Source organism: Cebus imitator, unplaced genomic scaffold (assembly GCF_001604975.1).
Source record: "Cebus imitator isolate Cc_AM_T3 unplaced genomic scaffold, Cebus_imitator-1.0 Scaffold18, whole genome shotgun sequence".
Lineage (NCBI taxonomy): Eukaryota > Metazoa > Chordata > Mammalia > Primates > Cebidae > Cebus > Cebus imitator.
In genome coordinates this window covers 17,952,736-17,970,938 of record NW_016107333.1, presented here as the reverse complement: position 1 = coordinate 17,970,938, position 18,203 = coordinate 17,952,736, and the positions used below count along the sequence as shown (strand labels likewise).

At 38.5% G+C, this 18,203-nt stretch overlaps 1 protein-coding gene across 4 annotated transcripts in view; it reads right to left on the bottom strand.

Annotated features, from left to right (window-relative positions):
* Window positions 1–13,819: 13,819 nt before the first annotated feature.
* Window positions 13,820–18,203, bottom strand: part of SCYL2 (SCY1 like pseudokinase 2) — a 69,388-nt gene continuing 65,004 nt past the window's right edge. For 3 of the 4 annotated variants that reach the window (XM_017516419.2, XM_017516435.2, XM_017516427.2), the window contains 2 exons: window positions 18,027–18,146; window positions 13,820–17,018 (listed from right to left, as the gene is read on the bottom strand). In XM_017516419.2, the coding sequence (XP_017371908.1) occupies window positions 16,374–17,018; window positions 18,027–18,146 (765 nt within the window). In that variant the 3' untranslated portion in view covers window positions 13,820–16,373. The remainder of the gene's footprint in view (window positions 17,019–18,026; window positions 18,147–18,203) is intronic. The other variant, XM_017516424.2, reaches the window with a different exon arrangement.

Genomic DNA, 18,203 nt, shown 5'->3' with positions numbered 1-18,203 from the left:
TTACCTAGGCTGGAGTACAATGGCGCGATCTCAGGTCACTGCAAACTTTGCTTCCCAGGTTCAAGTGATTCTCCTGTTCAGCATCCCAAGTAGGTGGGATTACAGCTGTGTGCCACCACAATCAGCTAATTTTGTATTTTTAGTAGAGACAAGGTGTCACCATGTTGGCCAGACTGATCTCGAACTCCTGACCTCAGGTGATCCACCCGTCTTGGCCTCCCAAAGTGCTGGGATTACAGACATGAGTCACCACACCCAGCCTTTTGCCCATTTTTTTAAGTGGGTTTTTATCTGTTGGTTATTGAGGTACGTGAATGTATATTCTGGATACAGGTTCTTTATCAGATATGTATTTCAGAAATATTTTCTCCCAGTCTGCTGTTTGTTTTCTCATTTTATTTATTCTGCATATTGGAAGTGCAAACAATTTGAATTTTGATTTGGTCCAATTTATTCATTTTTTCTTCTTTTATGGACTGTGCCTTTGTTGTTGTATCTAAGAAATCTTTGCCTAACCTGAAGTCTCAAAGATGTTCTATGTTTTCTTTTATAAGTTTTATTGTTTTAGCTCTTATACTTAAATCTATGATCTATTTTAGTTTATTTTTAGGCTGGGCACAGTGGCTCACATATGTAATCTCAGCACTTTGGGAGGCTTAGGTGAGAGCATCAGTTGAGCCCAAGGGTTCAAGACCAGACTGGCAAAACACAGTGAGACCACGTCTCTACAAAAAATATGAAAAAGTAGCCAGGCATAGTGGCATGTGCCTGTAGTCCCAGCTTCTCAGGATGCTGAGGCAAAAGGATCCCTTGAGCCCAGGATGTCGAGGCTACAATGAACTGTGACTGTACCACTGTACTCTAGCCTGGGCAACAGAACAAGAACCTGTCTCAAAAAAAAAATTTTTTTTAAATAGTTTATTTTTATATATAATGCGAAATAAATGTCTAAATTCATCATGTGGATATCCAACTGTCCCAGCATTATTTGTTAAAAATATTATCCTTTCTTTAATAAATTACCTTGGCAACTTTGTCAAAAATCTATTGAATATAAAGATTTATTTCCAGACTATCAGTTCTGTTCTATTCGTCTATTATCTATGTGTTTTTTTTTTGTTTTGTTTTGTTTTTTTGTTTTTTTTTTAAGACAAGGTCTGACTCTGTCGCCCAGGCTGGAGCACAGTTGTGTGATCTCAACTTACTACAACCTCCACCTTTCAGGCTCAGACCATTCTCCCACCTCAGCCTCCCAAGTAGCTGGGACTAGAGGTATGCACCACCATGCCCGGTCAATTTTTGTGCTTTTTGCAGAGATGCTGCCAAACTGTCTTGAATGAACTCCTGGGCTCAAGTGATCCACCTGCCTTGGCCTCCCAAAGTGATGGGAGCCACCGTACCCAGCCCAATGTGTCTATTTTTATGCCAGTACCACACTGCCTTGACTGTAGCTTTATAGTATATTTTTAAATTGAAAAATGAATGTCTTCGATCTTTGCTTTTTAAAATTGTTTTGCTCTTCTAGATCTTTTGCATTTTCTATAAATTATAGGAACAACTTGTTCCTACTTCAGGATTATTTTATTTCTTTTTAGAGATGGGGTCTTACTCTGTTGCCCTGGCTGGAAAACAGTGAGTGGCTTGATCAAGGCTCACTGCAGCCTCAACCTCCCAGGCTCAAGCAATCCTCCCACCTCAGCCTCCTAAGTAGGTAGGACCACAGATGTGCACCACCATGCCCAGCTAATTTTAATTTTTTTTTTTTTTGGAGAGACAGGGTCTCACTATGTTGCCTATGTTGGTCTTGAACTCCTGGGCCTAAGTGATCTTCCTGCCTTAGCCTCCCAAAGTGCTGGGATTACTGGTGTGAGCCACCGTGCCTGGCCCTCAGCTTGTTCCTAAACACTTCATGTTCAACAACAAAAAAATTCTGTCTATCTCTGGCTTTTAAAAACATAGTTTCTGCTCACCAACCTTCCCATCATAACCCCTCAAGACTGAGAACAGGAAGTCCCCAGGAATCCACAGTTCTAATCATTCTACCAAATATTTTCTTGTCTTCAGAAAGCTCACTCATTCATTAAAAGCAAATGCAATCACAATAAACCATGATAAACATACTCTCTTACTGAAGGCATCCACTGGTGGAGCTTCTAACCCATTCCTCTAGCTTAGCATACCCTTATGTTCCTTATCTCTTAGAGCACATAATGGAAGCAATACCAGGCAAAGACCACATCCATCTCTCCTGAGGGTCAATGACTGCTGACAGCACCAACCATTCCTGCAGAATGTATTGCTCAGAAAGCATACCTAGATCTGAAGTTTCTTGGGGTGATTTAGATGTTTGATAATAATATTTACAGAGAATTTTCTAGGTGCCAGACTTTAAGCATTTAACATGCATTAACTCACTTAATTCCCCACAATGACCCTGAGGTAGGAAATGTTATTATACCAACTACAGATAAGGAGACTAAGGCACACAGAGGTAAAGTAAACTTCAAGTTCACACATCTAGGAAACTGAACAGAGACAGGATATGGACCCAGAAAATCTGGCATCAGAGCCTGTACTCTTACCTTCTACAGTAGAATTGTTGATAATCGAGACTAGAAAATATAAACCAAGACTGTGCAGAACTGATGCTCATTTCATTCATTTATTCATGGCTTCCTTTTCTGGAGGACCTACCTGGTAACAGGCCCTTCTTAGGCACTGGTGATACAGGTTGAACTGTGATATTCCCCTTGAAGAAACAAACCAACCAGAAAATGAAGGAGTCCATCACAGTGCAGTGAGCCCCACAAGAGAGGGCTAGGGGAGCATAAACAAGGACACCTACCTGAGCTTGCAGATGGGAATGGAAGAGGGCTTCCTAGATGAGGGGAGGATAGTATAAACCATCAGGGAGAAGAATGACTGAGGCAAACAAAAGGAAAAAACAGGAGAGCAAAGACATGCATGAGTCAGCATGGCATTTGGGGAGAACCTTGCATAGTGTCAGAGAGTCAGGTAGAAGTGCCCATGGGGTAGAAAACACAGCTGGAATGATGATCTTAAGCACTATGCAATTCAGTTGTTTCAGCAGAGCACTGAAACATGTGCTTCCCTATTCACAACAGCGAAGACATGGAATCAAACTAAATGCCCATCCGTGACAGACTGGATAAAGAAAATGTGGAATACTATGCAGCCATAAAAGGAACGGCGTCATGTTCTTTGCAGGGACATGGCTGGAGCTGGAGGCCATTATCCTTAGCAAACTAACACAGGAACAGAAAACCAAATACTGCATGTTCTCACTTACAAGTGGGAGCTAAACCATGAGACCACATGGACACAAAGAGAGGAAAAACACACACCGGGGCCTGTCAGAGGCTGGAGGGTGGGAGGAGGGAGAGGATCAGGAAAAATAACTAACGGATACCAGGCTTATTACCTGGGTGATTAAATAATCTGTACAACCAATCTCCATGACACAGGTTTACCTATGTAACACACCTGCACATGTACCCCTGAAATTAAAAGTTAAAAAAATTAAAGGAAAAAAGCAATGACAACAATTCAACAAATAAGGAATCTCAGTAAAGACAAAACTTTTAAAAAAGAAAAAAAAAAGAAACGTGCTCTCCATCTCAAAATATCAAATATAGCAAAGATAGGAAATTCTGTGCAGCGTTGAATTCCCTGCAGGGGGTGGGAAACAAAAGCCTGGTCCGTGTTGGGGATATATAGCCATCTTGCAGACATAGTAGAAAAAACCCCACCATTGCTATATATTTAATGACTTCCCATCATCTTATACTAAAAACACCTCTCCCCTTAGAGAAAATAATAGTATCTAAGGCATCTTGAGGGGTGCTTTCCCAGATCAGAGCAATTTTTCATTTTTAGGGAACTTCCAGTGTCCCCTGACCCCTCCCTCTCATAGTGACAGGCCTCCAAAAGTCCTGTAGTCAACTATAATGTCTCCCATCCCCCTGAGCACTGTTGAATGGACTATGGCAGGCACCTGCACAAACCTGAACCAATCAGATGTGAAATTCTCCTAGTTATTTATTTAGTTTATTGAGACAGAGTCTCACTCTGTCACCAAGGCTGGAGTGCAGTGACACAATCTTGGGTCACCGCAACCTCCAGCTCCTGGGTTCAAGCAGTTCTCCCACCTCAGCCTCCTGAGTAGCTGGGATTGCAGGTATGTGCCACCATGCCCTAATTTTTTTTATTTAAATAGAGATGGGTTTTCACCATGTTGGCCAAGCTGGTCTCAAACTCCTGACCTCAAATGATCTGCCCGCCTCAACCTCCTGAAGTGTTGGGATTACAGGTGTGAGCCACTGCACCTGGCCTCCTAGGAATTTAACTTTGAAATTGCAAGACTGCTACTTAATCTTGCAGGACTCTTGAACTATAACGTGGTTACATTAACTTTGTGGTGTAGAGATGCAGAGAACACTGGTCTTGGAAAAGAATGAGAAATAAAACAATGAAACTGTAACAGGGTGAGGGCACAGGGTGAGGATGTTTCTCATGGCCTTCCAGGCCTCATCTGCCTAGACTCAGTTGTCCTTTTATCCTTGGGTTTCATAAAATACTCACATCTTTATAACAAATTGCCCAAGATAGTTTCTGCTCCTTACAAATAAAGAGTCTTGACTATCGCAATGATTTAAAACTCAAATCCTGTAATGCCAAGTGTTTCTCTACCTTAGATTGGTGAGCCTGACTGCCCAGTTTGGTGATGTGCAGGACACCAGTCTGCAACAGCAAAACAAGGAGAGCTGGTCGTGAGACAGGTTGTTCTAATCTGCCACCTAGACAAAAAAAAAAAAAAAAAAAAAAAAAAAGAAAAAGGAAACCAACAAATCCCAAACAAGTAACTCAAAAAGTTACTTGAGAAAATTATTATTTCATCAAATCCAAACAAAGTGTTAGATGGAGAATTTTAACCAGGATCAGAGAAAATGACCAAATGATTCGCCCTTTTTGATAAGAGACTTCATAAGGAAACAAAAGTAATAAAGAGAACCGGTCATTTGGGGTTCCTTCTCTCTTAAATTCTGTGGCAGTTTTTCCTGCCAACCCTATTCCCTATCCCAACTCCACACTCCTCCTTCTCACCCCAATAACATCCTGAGACAGACGTAAAAATTTCTTTTATCCAGGACTTCTTTCAATCCTTTAAAATTTATATATTGTTAACTATCATTAGTATTAACCAAAATATACATAAAACTTGATTTTTTTCATTGAACTCCCATATTTGACATTAATTCTTCTATTGATAGTCAAGCTTATATACAAAGTATTTTCAAATATCTCATTTGATTCTCACTATAACCTTATGAAAACAAATAAGCAGATAAATAAAGATGCAAATTTTGCCCAAGGTAACCTGGCCAGCAGAATTCAGAGAGCTGGGACGAGGTCCTAAAGATCATTTCCTCAACTTGTACCACCATGGTACATGGTACATTGTGATCATATAATCTTACTCTGAGTAGTAAAGAGTGTCTTTAGTGTAACTCAGGAAAGATACAATCAGAATCCTTGTGCTTTTAGAAACTTTATTGAGCACCTAACTATAGACACGCTTGTCCTAGCTGCCATGAACATTTTTAGAATAAAGCATGAGTGGGACACAGTGGTGTGTGCCTATAGTCCCAGCGACTGCTCAGGAGGGTGAGGTGGGAGGATCACTTGAGCCCAGGAGTTCAAGCACAGTCTGGGCAACATAGCAAGACCTCATCTCTGAAACAATTAAATCTAGGGTAACATATGGATCTCTCTCTCATTAAAATGTTCCACTGGAAATTAGGGAAAATTAAGAGCAGAGTGAAGAGAAATTCGTATCAAACACTGATATACTGGCCTCTGGATTAAGATTGCCAGCACCCACCCCATCCTGGGTAACACTCCCTTTCTAAGGGAAAGCTAATGGGAACCTTTATCCCATTCTATTGTAATTGCTTCTGTATCATCTTTATGACTTGAGTTTCACGATCATTTTATTCTCATAGAGAATAAAAAAGTGTATATGACAAAGTAGAATGACCAAATTGATATTACTCCCATTTTACATGTGAGCAAACTGAGGCTGACTCAATGATTTGTCCAAAATTACTTAGTTATTGGTGGAGCTGAGATTTAAACTCACCTGATTACAAATGTCACTTTATTTTTACAGGCTGCTTCCAGTCCATAATAAAACACCGTTAGGCCCATTAATTTCAGCTCACTGTAAGTCAGCTACTCAGTTAATTTGGAGTTCAATTAATTTGGCTCTAGTTTCCTAAATTACAGGATTTTTATGCCACTGCATATAAAAGACATCTCTATAATACTTTGCAAATATAAAGATGCATACATGGAGACCCTGGAAACACATCAATATCCATTTTCAGTCTGTCACTGTAACTGCCTAAATATTGGGTATCATTCATTTTCTTCCCAAATATATTAAATGAAATTTTAAAAGAAATGGCCAGATAACCAAAAGTACAGAAATTTAGGGTGTTTTTACACAGCATGTAATCATTCATTTAATTATTTCACATACCATAAATGTCAAGAATTTGGTTTGAACCTGAATTTTTTATATTTATGAAGAACTTTTATTTTCACTGTTCCTACGAGCCTTATAACTACTTATAGAAAGAACTATGTTGAGGTGACTACTCCACTTTATTGTTGAAGCCCAAGGCATAAAGAAGGCCAGTGATGCTTTGAGGTCAGGCAGAGATAGGACAAGAAGTCATAACCATGTGCTTATTTGCTTGCTGCCATTGGGTTGCCTATAACAAATTATTTCTCATTTCATCTTGGAGGATCTCTCTCCTCAAGGTAAGGTATCTTATCTCAACATAAGACACTCAATTATTCATTTTTTAGTCTGTTTTCTGACTATAAAGACAATGAAATTGTTATTTGAAACAGACTCTTGCTCTGTCACCCAGGCTGGAGTGCAGCGGCATGATTTCAGCTCACTGCAACCTCCACCTCCTAGGTTCAAACAATTCTCCTGCCCCAGCATCCCAGGTAGCTGGGTTTACAGGTGTGTGCCACCACACCTGGCTAAATTTTTAGTGGAAATGAGGTTTTACCATGTTGACCAGGCTGGTCTCAAACTGTTGACCTTAAGCAATCTGCCCGCCTCAGCCTCCCAAAGTGCTGGAATTACAGGCTTATTTATTTCTTTAACATGTGTTACTACCTGTGTGCTCCAAAATCCCCCCTTTTGAGGAAATGAGGAAAGGCTGACTCCTTTTAGTCTGTATTATTGCAGTGTGGAAACACTAGATTTACTTTACGCACTGTGCATAGTGACTTGAAAAAAATATTCAGGGATACTTAGGTTGTGTCCAAAACCAAAATATCCTAGAAAATCTGGTAATCTGTTAAATACAGTTGTATCTTCATAATGCAAACTGAAATGTTGAAAGGTGAAGACCAGAGATAATATTGAAAGATTTCTGACCACCTTCATTTTTCATGAAGGTGCAGATAGAACCCTGAGTGTCCAGATAATTTTAACAGATAGAGCAGTGAGCAGGGATGATATCTGGAGGGTTAAGAGTCAAGGCAGAACAAACCCACACACTGTTCATAAGGATATCTCATGAGGTGCCCTCCTTTTGTAGATGCTACACCAAAACTTGTTCATGTTCAAAAAAAAAGCACCTGTATAAGGGCTACTGTAATGGATGATTACTTGGGAGAGAGTGACATCTTCTGGTGGTTTACAGATTAAATACATTTATAGCAGACATTTTTCCTCACAACTCCAGAATCCAGCCACTGTTTTAAAAAATTTATTCTATATATATTAAGCCCCCAAGTGTGGATTCTTAAATTTCTAAAATATTCAATAACATATAAACCAGCTAAAAAATAACATTATACCTCACTCATTCTGCTCCTTGCCTTGCTGTCATCTCTGGCTCTAACAGAAAATATTTTAAGCAAGTAACACTTTTTCCTTTTTGGTCTTTCTTCAAGTGTTCTAATTTAGGCAGCTAACATTAATTCTGCTTTTCTTGGTCATCAAAAATTGACCAGGTTTCCCTTAATTTGAGAAGTTTTCATATAATCTCAGAATTCAAAAGACTTTGGGAGTTACCTGCTCTAATCCACTCCTCAATAGGTCAAACTTAATTTGAGAAAATGTGACCCAAGTAATCATTTGGTAGCACTAAAAACAATAACAACAAAAACAGCAAAAAAAGTTTACAAAGGTTCTGTGCAGCTGAGCTCAGGCCCTGTCTCCTCTAAGCTTTCCCGGCTGTCTAGTCTACATTGCGTGTCCCTCCTACATGGATTTTGTTCACGGCATGTATCACGCTGTTCTGCAACTATCTGTTTACTTGACCACCTTAAAACTACCTGCAAACCCCCTGAAGGCAAGGCCTGTACCTCAGTCCTATTTGTGTCCCAAGAATCCCACAGTGCCAAGCCTATGGCATTTTATGGCTTAGTTTTATTTATGTGTTTATTGACAAATAAGTGCATTCAAATGGTACCAGGTGAAGTTTTTTGTCTGTTTTGCGACACTTTTACTCTGTTGCCCAGGCCAGAGGGAGGGCAGTGGTGCGATTTCAGTTCACGGCAACCTCCGCCTCCCAGGTTTAAGCAATTCTAATGCCTCAACCTCCCAAGTAGCTGGGATTACAGACATAAACCACTACGCCGGGCTAATTTTTGTATTTTTAGTAGAGATGGGGCTTCACCATGTTGGCCAGGCTGGTCTCAATCTCCAGACCTTAAGTGATCCGCCCACCTCGGCCTCCCAAAGTGCTGGGATAATAGGCATAAGCCACAGCGCCCAGCCAAGTGAAGTATTTTTCATTAAAGCAGAATTTTAGAGATCTATATCCATCACAAAGTGGGTGGAAAAATCTATTGAGCACTTACTATGTGCCAGGAGCTGTGTTAGGTGCTTTGTACACTTTTACCTCATCTAATCCTAATAACTTCCCCCCCACCCCACCCTGCCCTGTAAGGTGTGATCTTATTTAATAGCTGGGAAAACTTATTCTGGTCAGTCAGTCAAAGAGACAAGATTTATTCAGTCTGTGTAACTGTTTAAACTCTGCCTGATTCCAAAAGAGAGTATCTATGAACATAGATTAAAAAAACTTTTTTAAAAAGGAAATCAGAGCAAAGGGGAAATAAGGATTTTTAAAAATCAGATAAAGCAGGGGGTAAGCATTGAATATTACATACTATTATTGTCCTATACATTTGCTACAGGTAAACGGCAAATTTAGCTGAATGTCTTAGCTGTCATTACCTAATTTGTTACTTTATTCATACTTTAAAAGGTATGAGCAGGTCAGGAACAGTGGCTCAAGCCTGTAGTCCCAGCACTTTGGGAGGCCATGGTGGGCAGATCATTTGAGGTCAGGAGTTTGAAACCAACCTGGCCAACATGGTGAAACTCTGTCTCTACTAAAAATAAAAAAATACAAAAAGAAAAAAAAAAATAGCTGGGCATGGTGGCTGGTGCCTGTAATTCATTACTTCGGAGGCTGAGGCATAAGAATTGCTTAAACCTGGGAGGTGGAGGTTGCAGTGTGCAGAGATTGCACCACTGCACCCCAGCCTGGGTGACAGAGCGAGGCTCACCCTCAAAAAAAAGAAAAAAAGAAAAAAGTAAGGGCAAACCACTTGCTTAGAAGCACATTTACTCCTGAACTAAAACCTGAAATATCTCCAGTGGGTCCTCAAAGAAGCTATTTATGTGAGTGAACCAGTTTCATCCCTGGCATAAATACGGTTCACAACATAGTCAAAAGCTACCTATGATGAAAGAAACCTGATGCACGGTCAAAACAAGGCAACCCAGGCACAAAGGTCTCAAGAGTGGGCTTAATTCAGAATTTCTAGATAAAGGAATGGATTACTCAATTCTTGGCCTCCTCCATAAACATTTTTCAAAAGATTTTGCTCACTGGGCAAGAGTTAAAAGCTGCTCTCTGACAAGTGCCTAGAGTATAGGTACTATTGCTGATTGAGGGAAGTTTCACATAATTACCGTAGCTAAAGACATAAGTAACAACCTCTTATGAAACGTAAGCAGTCAAACGAGGACATCCAGCTCAATGAAAGGCTTTTCCATCTCTTTACAGAAGTGCTCTTAAAAGTGCCAATTGTTAAGAGACAAGAGTTTCTTAAAAACAATTTTGGGACCAGGCATGGCAGCTCACTCCTGTAGTCCCAGCACTTTGGGAGGTCAAGGTGGATGGATTGCGTGAGCTCAGGAGCTCAAGACCAGCCTGGGCAATGTGCTAAAACCTTGTGTCTACCAAAAAAAACCCAAAAAACAAAAAATACAGAAATTGGCTGGATATGGTGGTACATCCCTGTAGCCCCAGCTACACAGGGGGCTTTGGGTAGGAGGATTGCTTGAGCCTGGGAGGTGGAGGTTGCAGTGAGCCAAGATCACGCCACTCACTCCAGCCTGGGTGACAGAGCCAGACTCTTAGAAAAAACACAAATTTGGATCTGTTAAAACACACAAACAAATGTGCTAAGTACCCTGCCCCACGTCTGCAAAGTGGATACTACGATTATAGTCTGAAATTAAAACAAAGCACCTTTATCTGGCTCCAAACTTCAAACACTATATGTTTGTAGTGTGACCATGGATATGCCTCATATTTGAGTTTTGCCTGATTACTGTATTCAAAAAGATTGGTAGGCTTAGGGACCTAGACTTGGGGCAAACCTATGTTTATTCGTACATTCAAACTCCAGACATTAAAGTCTTTATCTCATTTACCTTTATATAAAAGTTGAACACTGCCTTTACTAGCAACCAAGGTCACCACACAAAGGAACATATCCAAAACATAGGAGGAAAAACGACAAAATTGGAATGGCATCCAATATGTGTATTTAATATAGCCAAACTACATTTCTTCTGTGGGCACTTTCAAAATAACTTTCAGAAAGTTTTAATACAGGATAGGTATACACAATTCCATATGGCTTTTGATAACAGTAGTGTGACCATGGATATGACTCATATTTGAGTTTTAAGAGTCATATGGCCCCATTTTAAAATGACTTATTATTGGATTCAGGTGGTATCAGTGAGGGTACGGTAAGGAGACAGAAACCCCACACCAGATACTTGAACAGGTAAGTTTTAATATAGTATTTGCTAACTAGTAGAAGCTGGTTAATTATTTGTAGAGGCAAAAGAGTATTGTAAGGGGCACAGAAGTAGCAGGTGAAAGGCAAGTATTACCTCTAGGCTGAAGGAATGTGAAAAAAAAAATGAACTAAAGACCAAGAGAGGCTCTCTTCCCTAATCCACTCCCAAGCTGGAAATCAGATTTCTCTGTAGAAGGTGTGGTTTCTATATTCAGCCTGCCATGGTGAAGAAACCTGTCAGAGGGAATGGGCCACTGAGTGGGAAACAGTTGCTTGATGGAGTGGCAGAGCTGGCACAGAAGCAGCCCACAGAACTGCTCCACAGTGGCTCAGGATTGGAAGAAGGTAACCTGAGGTGCAGCTGGAGCTCCTCTATTTGGACTGCTAGGCTTTTATGGTGGATAAAATGGAGAACCAGAACCATAAGTAAAGTGTCTTCCTATAGCTATTGCTTTGCAGTCTACTCTGGGGCCCTCATTTTGCCAGGGCAAAGGAGAAAAATAGTAGAAGGCAAGGCAAACGATGGGTTTGGAACTGAGACCATAAGTTGATAATTGCCATTTTTCACTCCTTTGGTCACTAAGCTTCCATATACATTCACATTATCTGTTTTTTTTGAGATGGAGTCTCGCTCTGTCACTCAGGCTGGAGTGCAATGGTGCAATCTCAGCTCACTGCAACCTCCACCTCCTGGGTTCAAACGATTCTCCTGCCTCAGCCTCCCAAGTAGCTGGGATTACAGGCACCCGTCACCACATCTGGCTAATTTTTGGTATTTTTAGTAGAGATGGAGTTTCACCATGTTGGCCAGGCTGGTCTCGAACTCCCGACCTCAGGTGATCCACCTGCCTCGGCCTCCCAAAGTGCTGGGATTATAGGCGTGACCCACCATGCCCAGCCTACATCCACATTAACTAATACAGCAGCTACTAGCCATGTAGCTCCTAAGTACCTGAAATATGACTAGTACGAGGCAAATGTGCTAAGTGTAAAATACACACTGCATCTCAAAGACTAAGTACCAAAAAAGATGTAAAATATATGAGTTTTTCATATTAATTCCATGCAGAAATATTTCAGATTTTTTTTTTTTTCTGAGACAGAGTCTCACTCTGTTACCCAGGCTGGAATGCATTGGTGTGATATCAACTCACTGCAACCTCTGCCTCCTGGGCTGAAGCAATCTTCCCACCTCAGCCTCCCAAGTAGCTGGAACTATAGGCATATGACACCACACCCAGCTAATTTTCTGTATTTTTTTAAAGAAATGAGGTTTCAACATGTTACTCAGGCTGGTCTTGAAATACTGGACTCAAGCTATCCACCCACCTTGGCCTCCCAAAGTGCTGGGATTACAGGCGTGAGCCACCATGTCTGGCAATATTAAAATATATTAATATATAATAATATTAAAATATATTAAAATGAGTTTCAGGGCCAGGCACAGTGGCTCACGCCTGTAATCCCATGACTTTGGCAGACTGAAGTGGGTGGATCATTTGAGGTCATGAGTTCATCACCAGCGTGGCCAACATAGTGAAACCCCATTTTTACTAAAAATACAGAAGTTAGCTGGGCGTGGTGGTGGGTACCTGTAGTCCCAGTTAGGAGGCTTAAGCAGGAGAATCTCTTGAACCTGGGAGGCAGAAGCTGCAGTGAGCCGAGATTGCTGCAGTGAATGGAGATCACAGCACTGCACTCCAGCCTGGGCAAGAGAAGGAGACTCGTCTCAAAGAAAAACAAAAACAGACAAAAAATCAATTTCACCTATTTTTAATGGGATTACTGAAAAATTTTAAGTTACATATGTAGTTTTTACCCCTGGTAGTTAAATCCTTTCTGAGTGGCTCGAGCAACTTGGCTTCCTTGGATAGAAAAAGTTCCTAATCTTCAATAAGTTTCATCTTGGTGAAATGGCTTTTTCAACTGCACTCCCTTCTTCCCAAGTCTAAAAGCTTTAATTCTGCTCGTCTGGGTACTGCAAACACTGCTAACCCAGGTCCCCCAACCCTCCTCACTCTTAATTCAAACCAGCAGCCCAGAGGCTGATTTTGACCACATACATTTCTGTCATCTCCCTCAACTCTCCCCTCTTCATAGCCATTTCTTCTCAATGTAAACATATTTATGATACCAGTAAGTACTGAACACCTGCTTGCTATATAAGTCCATCTTAACAAAAGCACCTCCAGAAGAATTCATACAATAACAGATGCAAGGTGGTAGAGAGCAGATTAGGAAAAAAATTTAGCTTCTATTCCAGGCTCTGATTTTTTCTGGTTAAGCCATGCAAGCCTCAGGCCCTCTGTTTCTACCTCTGCTGGGAGAGATAGGGCTGAATTCCCTTAGTTTTATTCAAACTAAGTCATAAAATCCTTTAGCAATTGTAATCAACTTTTTAAAAATTAATAGAATAAAAATAGAGTACACTACACCTATTAAAGACATTGCCTGAAACTTTTGTTTCAGGTATATATTTTATATAGCGGTTGCAGGGTAAAACGTCTTTCTTACTGAGTGTCACGGTTAGTTTGAAAGCCAGTGATGTAGATAATCTCTTAAAATCCCATATAGTTTGAATTCCTACATATTCATTTGTTCTAAAATTATTTCAAGACCAGTAAATCACAAAGTATGAAATCACAACTTAATATGGAAAGTTTTATCAAAGCTAAAATTTATTTGGTGCATACTCCACTTGATATCAGGTATGTTCGCATATACCTTTCTCTTTCATGTGTAAAAACAACCATGTGAGGTATTTTACAGGTTAAAAAAAAAACCTACTTCCTTATTCAGTGAAAAGAGGGCTTATAAGCATTCCAAAATAAAAACAAACAAAAACCAGACAAGTACATACTCTATTTCCATTTCCTTTTATACATCCTCTATAAATATCACACATTTTAGCAACAGGAGAATAGAGAACCAATTCAAATGAAAGGAAATCTTTTTTTGTAGATTCTGTTGACAGAGGCTTTTTAACCTAAAAATTTTCTACTCTAAGCATAAGGGATTTAACTGTTTTCAGTATGTGAAATAATTTTAAGGTGATCTAGAACTTTGAAAATTTCATTCACTTAAGAACACTTAAGCCGAAAAATAGCACTATTTTTCAGAGGCAATTTCTCAACAGAAAAAGGCAATGGTAACAGTTCAACTGATGGAAATGGTTTAAATAAAATACCTTTGAGAAAGTAGAAAAAAGGTGTAGGAACAATTTTGTAAAAACATAGCACCATTACCTCAATGAATGAGCAAATTTTACATATTGTATTTTTTTCAAATAATCTATTTTCATATTTAGCAGTTCAAGTTCTATAAGCTGTTATATTAAGCTTTCTTTCTGATTAGGAGTTCAACACTAACACCATGTTATTTTACAAAATAAAAAACAATTTATCAATAAACAATGACTACTAAATTGTTACAAAGAAAAATTCTTCAACACTGAGTAATTTTATTCCATATGTAAGCTTTTTCACAAAAGATATGTTAATATTGCGTTACAAATAAGACAGCAAATCTGGTCAAGTTGTGAATATATTTGACAAAAACATTTGATCTTCCTACTGTTTTTCATTTCTTGGATAAATTTCTTTAGCAATTCTGTTAATCCTTTTCCTAAAATCAAGTTAACCAAGTATGGCCCATACAGAAATCAGAGGTGAAAGCTAGCTTCTATTTTTCAAAGTACCCTCTTAACTGAATGCTGCCAGCAATAATGTAATCAAGTGCTGTGTATTACATATATGTGTTTATATTTTCAATGACTATTCATATGCAATGAATAAACTTAGTACCTGCACACTAAACTTAATGCGATTTCTTTTAAATGATCGCTGGTTCCAGATAATTAAAAACCATCAACTCTATGGCTGCAACTATAATACAAATAGTTCTTTGAAAGATGGTTTTAAAGCTATCACATAAGAATGGAATATTATTTTTTAAAATACAAATGACATTTATAGCATAAGGCTCTGTGGCTGAATAATCACCAAATTAAAGAAAAATATCAGAGAAAGGTTTTGAAAATTAAAGCATGTTTCCTGTTAAGAGAATTGATTCTTTCCTTCCTAAGAATGACTAATAATAGAAATTAAAATGTTTGAACAAAAGGTTCCTAAAGTTCCTAGAAAAAAATTAAACTTCAGTAGCAGTAATTAATGAGGTCAGACTATTATGGCAAGCTGAAAATTAATCTGTTGATAGTCAGAAGATACAACTGCTCAATTTTTAGAGAAGTTTATTACATTTGAAACAATACAGGAAAAATCTCAAAAGTTTACTAATTAAATATAGTTTAATTCTTACAAATCTCCTTTTGAAAATGCAACTCATATATGCTGCAACCTCAGAAGTTTGAATTTGAAATGAAATATGAAGGTAGTAGTCAGGGAAGTCACATCGGAATGTTTGTCAAATATCCAAACAAATCAGAACATGCCTCTTCTGTGACAGAGGAGGAAAAAAGCGATTCTAAATATATCCAAGTGAATGCAGAAAAATACATTACTATTTGAGGCAGACCATGCTAAAATATAATTTACAATGATTAGTTTGCATTTAAGATGGTTAATAATGCATTTAAACCAATGAAATGAAGGTTAAGTTAAATTTTGTAGTATTTGCTCCATCTCTTTGTACTAAATATTAGTTCATCTGAAAAGTAAGTTCAGAAAAAGCAAACAACCTGATACTTCTCTTTATGCTTATCACTTTCTCACTGTCATCGCAAATGCAAACAAATCAATACAGCATCAAGATTTTTTACATATTAAAATGAAGACTAATGACTTGTGAAGGTAGACTGTGTACCATGTAGACTTAATAGATGAGCTTGCAATGACCATCAACTCAATTTTCTAAATAACACCAAGACTCACAAGCCAAAATAAACATTTGATTAAAAAATTCTGCTAGTCAAGATAACTCAATTGTCCTTTTTCTCGTTTGAGATTGGGAAGGGTTGGGTCTTTAAAAACCTGAAGAGGAGTTGGTAAGAGGAAAAAAATCCTCAATGCCTTAAAAAAACTCAACTGGTTAGAAATCCTTATAACTACTATGCTGGCATGGACACAGATGTTTTCTGTCACAGAACCATTCACTTTCCCATAGAAGTAGTTCCTTCAAGCCACCTATATAAAGATGTAAATCAGCTCACCCATGATTGAAACTGAAATAATCCTTCAAAATAGAAGCAAGACACCTCACCCAAAAAGATCTTTTAAATCATTGCTAGCTGAAGTGCTGTTGGTCATAGTAGTTGGTGGCTGTGCAAAGTTCTGTGGGTTAAAGAAAGGATTACCCTGTATACCAAAGGCAGATTGTCCTACCATGTTCATCTGTGTTCCCATTACTGAACTGCCCATAGCTGGAGAACCTTGAGGAGGTATAAACTGATTAAGCCACTGATTTGGTTTCTGTTGTGATAATTGGTTCATGCTAACTTTCGGTTTCTGAGGGCCAAAGAGATTATTAAGGGCAGACATATCTGTGGGTCTTTGTTGGGTCTGCTTCGCACCAGCAGGAGGAACACTCAAAGTGTTGAAGTTTGGCAAAGTGGGAGGTGTTCCCAGAGTCATCTTGGTCACTCCAACTGTGCTTGGACTACTGTAGAAGTTCTGGTTTGTATTAACGGGCATGCTGAATCCTGAAGTCTGAAAGCCCATATTGGCATTTAGGCCATTTGTCAAATTTCTCTTTGTATTATCAATTGGTGTAGAAAACATCATGCCAATGCCCGTGGAAGGAACAGAAGTGAAAGTACTTGAAGCAGAAGGTTTAGGGGTACTAACAGAAAGGCTGGTCAAAGATGACATATTATCCATCAGTGTGTCTGTCAAGTCCTTAGTCTGAAAAATATGAGAGAAGTACTTTATCTCTAAGAAATATAAATTACTTTATAATTAGTAAACATCTGACAGATTAAGTTATAAAGGACAAGTTAGAATTAAGATCAACAGTCTACACCAAGTCAGCAAACTATAGCCTGCAGATCAAATATAGCCTGCCACCTATTTTTGTATGATTTTTACAGATGAATATCTGCAATCGATTTGATGATAGGGAACACTAACTTTAAACTCCAATTAAGCAAAATGTTATCTCTTCGAAAACAGAATTGCATTCTTCTTATTCTGTATTATAAAAAATATAGTACTTTTTAACTATTATTTTTATATTCTGAATTCCATCAAAATTTTATAGGGATTTGTTTCCTCTATTCTTATATAAGTACCTACAAAATATCCTCAATATTGCCTCTTGGACCACAGAGATGTTTTTCTCAGAGAAAATGTTAGTGATTAAGAGGTTAACAAAAAAATAAAGTTTTAAAAATAAAGCTAATTCTGAAACCTGTAACAGTGTAAACTCTCTACAAGCAGGGCCCTTATTCACTGCCATAGAACCAATACCTAGAACAATACCTGGAACACAGAAGAAAATAAATACTGGCCAGGTCATGTAGGTACATCTTAAATCAAGTTACAAACCTAACTATAATTGAAAAGTCAAACACAGAAAATAACTTTAGCTCGAAAATACATTAAGAGCATGAATATGATATTCTATCATTTCAGAGTGAACAGAGTTGAATGAGTACCATGAGCCCTAATCTCTTTTAAGAACCCTTCCTGTTCTTCTGGCTTCTTTATGGATAACAAGCATTGTCACAAAACATTATACATTAGGAAGGTTAAAGTAGAGTTGGAAAATCGTTTATGCCCATACTTCTTAGAAACCACATATTAAAGTATTATTTGAAATACATTTTTATACAAATAGTAGACTAAGTTCTATACTACCTTACTCCTTAACAGTAGTATTCTTGAAATTACGCAAAAGAAATGAATTCTGACCTGTTTAACAGTAGCAATGGGTGTGTGCACTTGGGGTTTAAGAGGCTGCTGGCTTTTCAACTTCTGTGCTTGCTCTTGTTCTTTTGCTAATTTTTGTTTTTCTTCAAGTGTAAGTGATGCCTTAAAACAAAATAAAGCAAAAAGATCGAATTGTGTATATACTGTTCTGTACAAGCC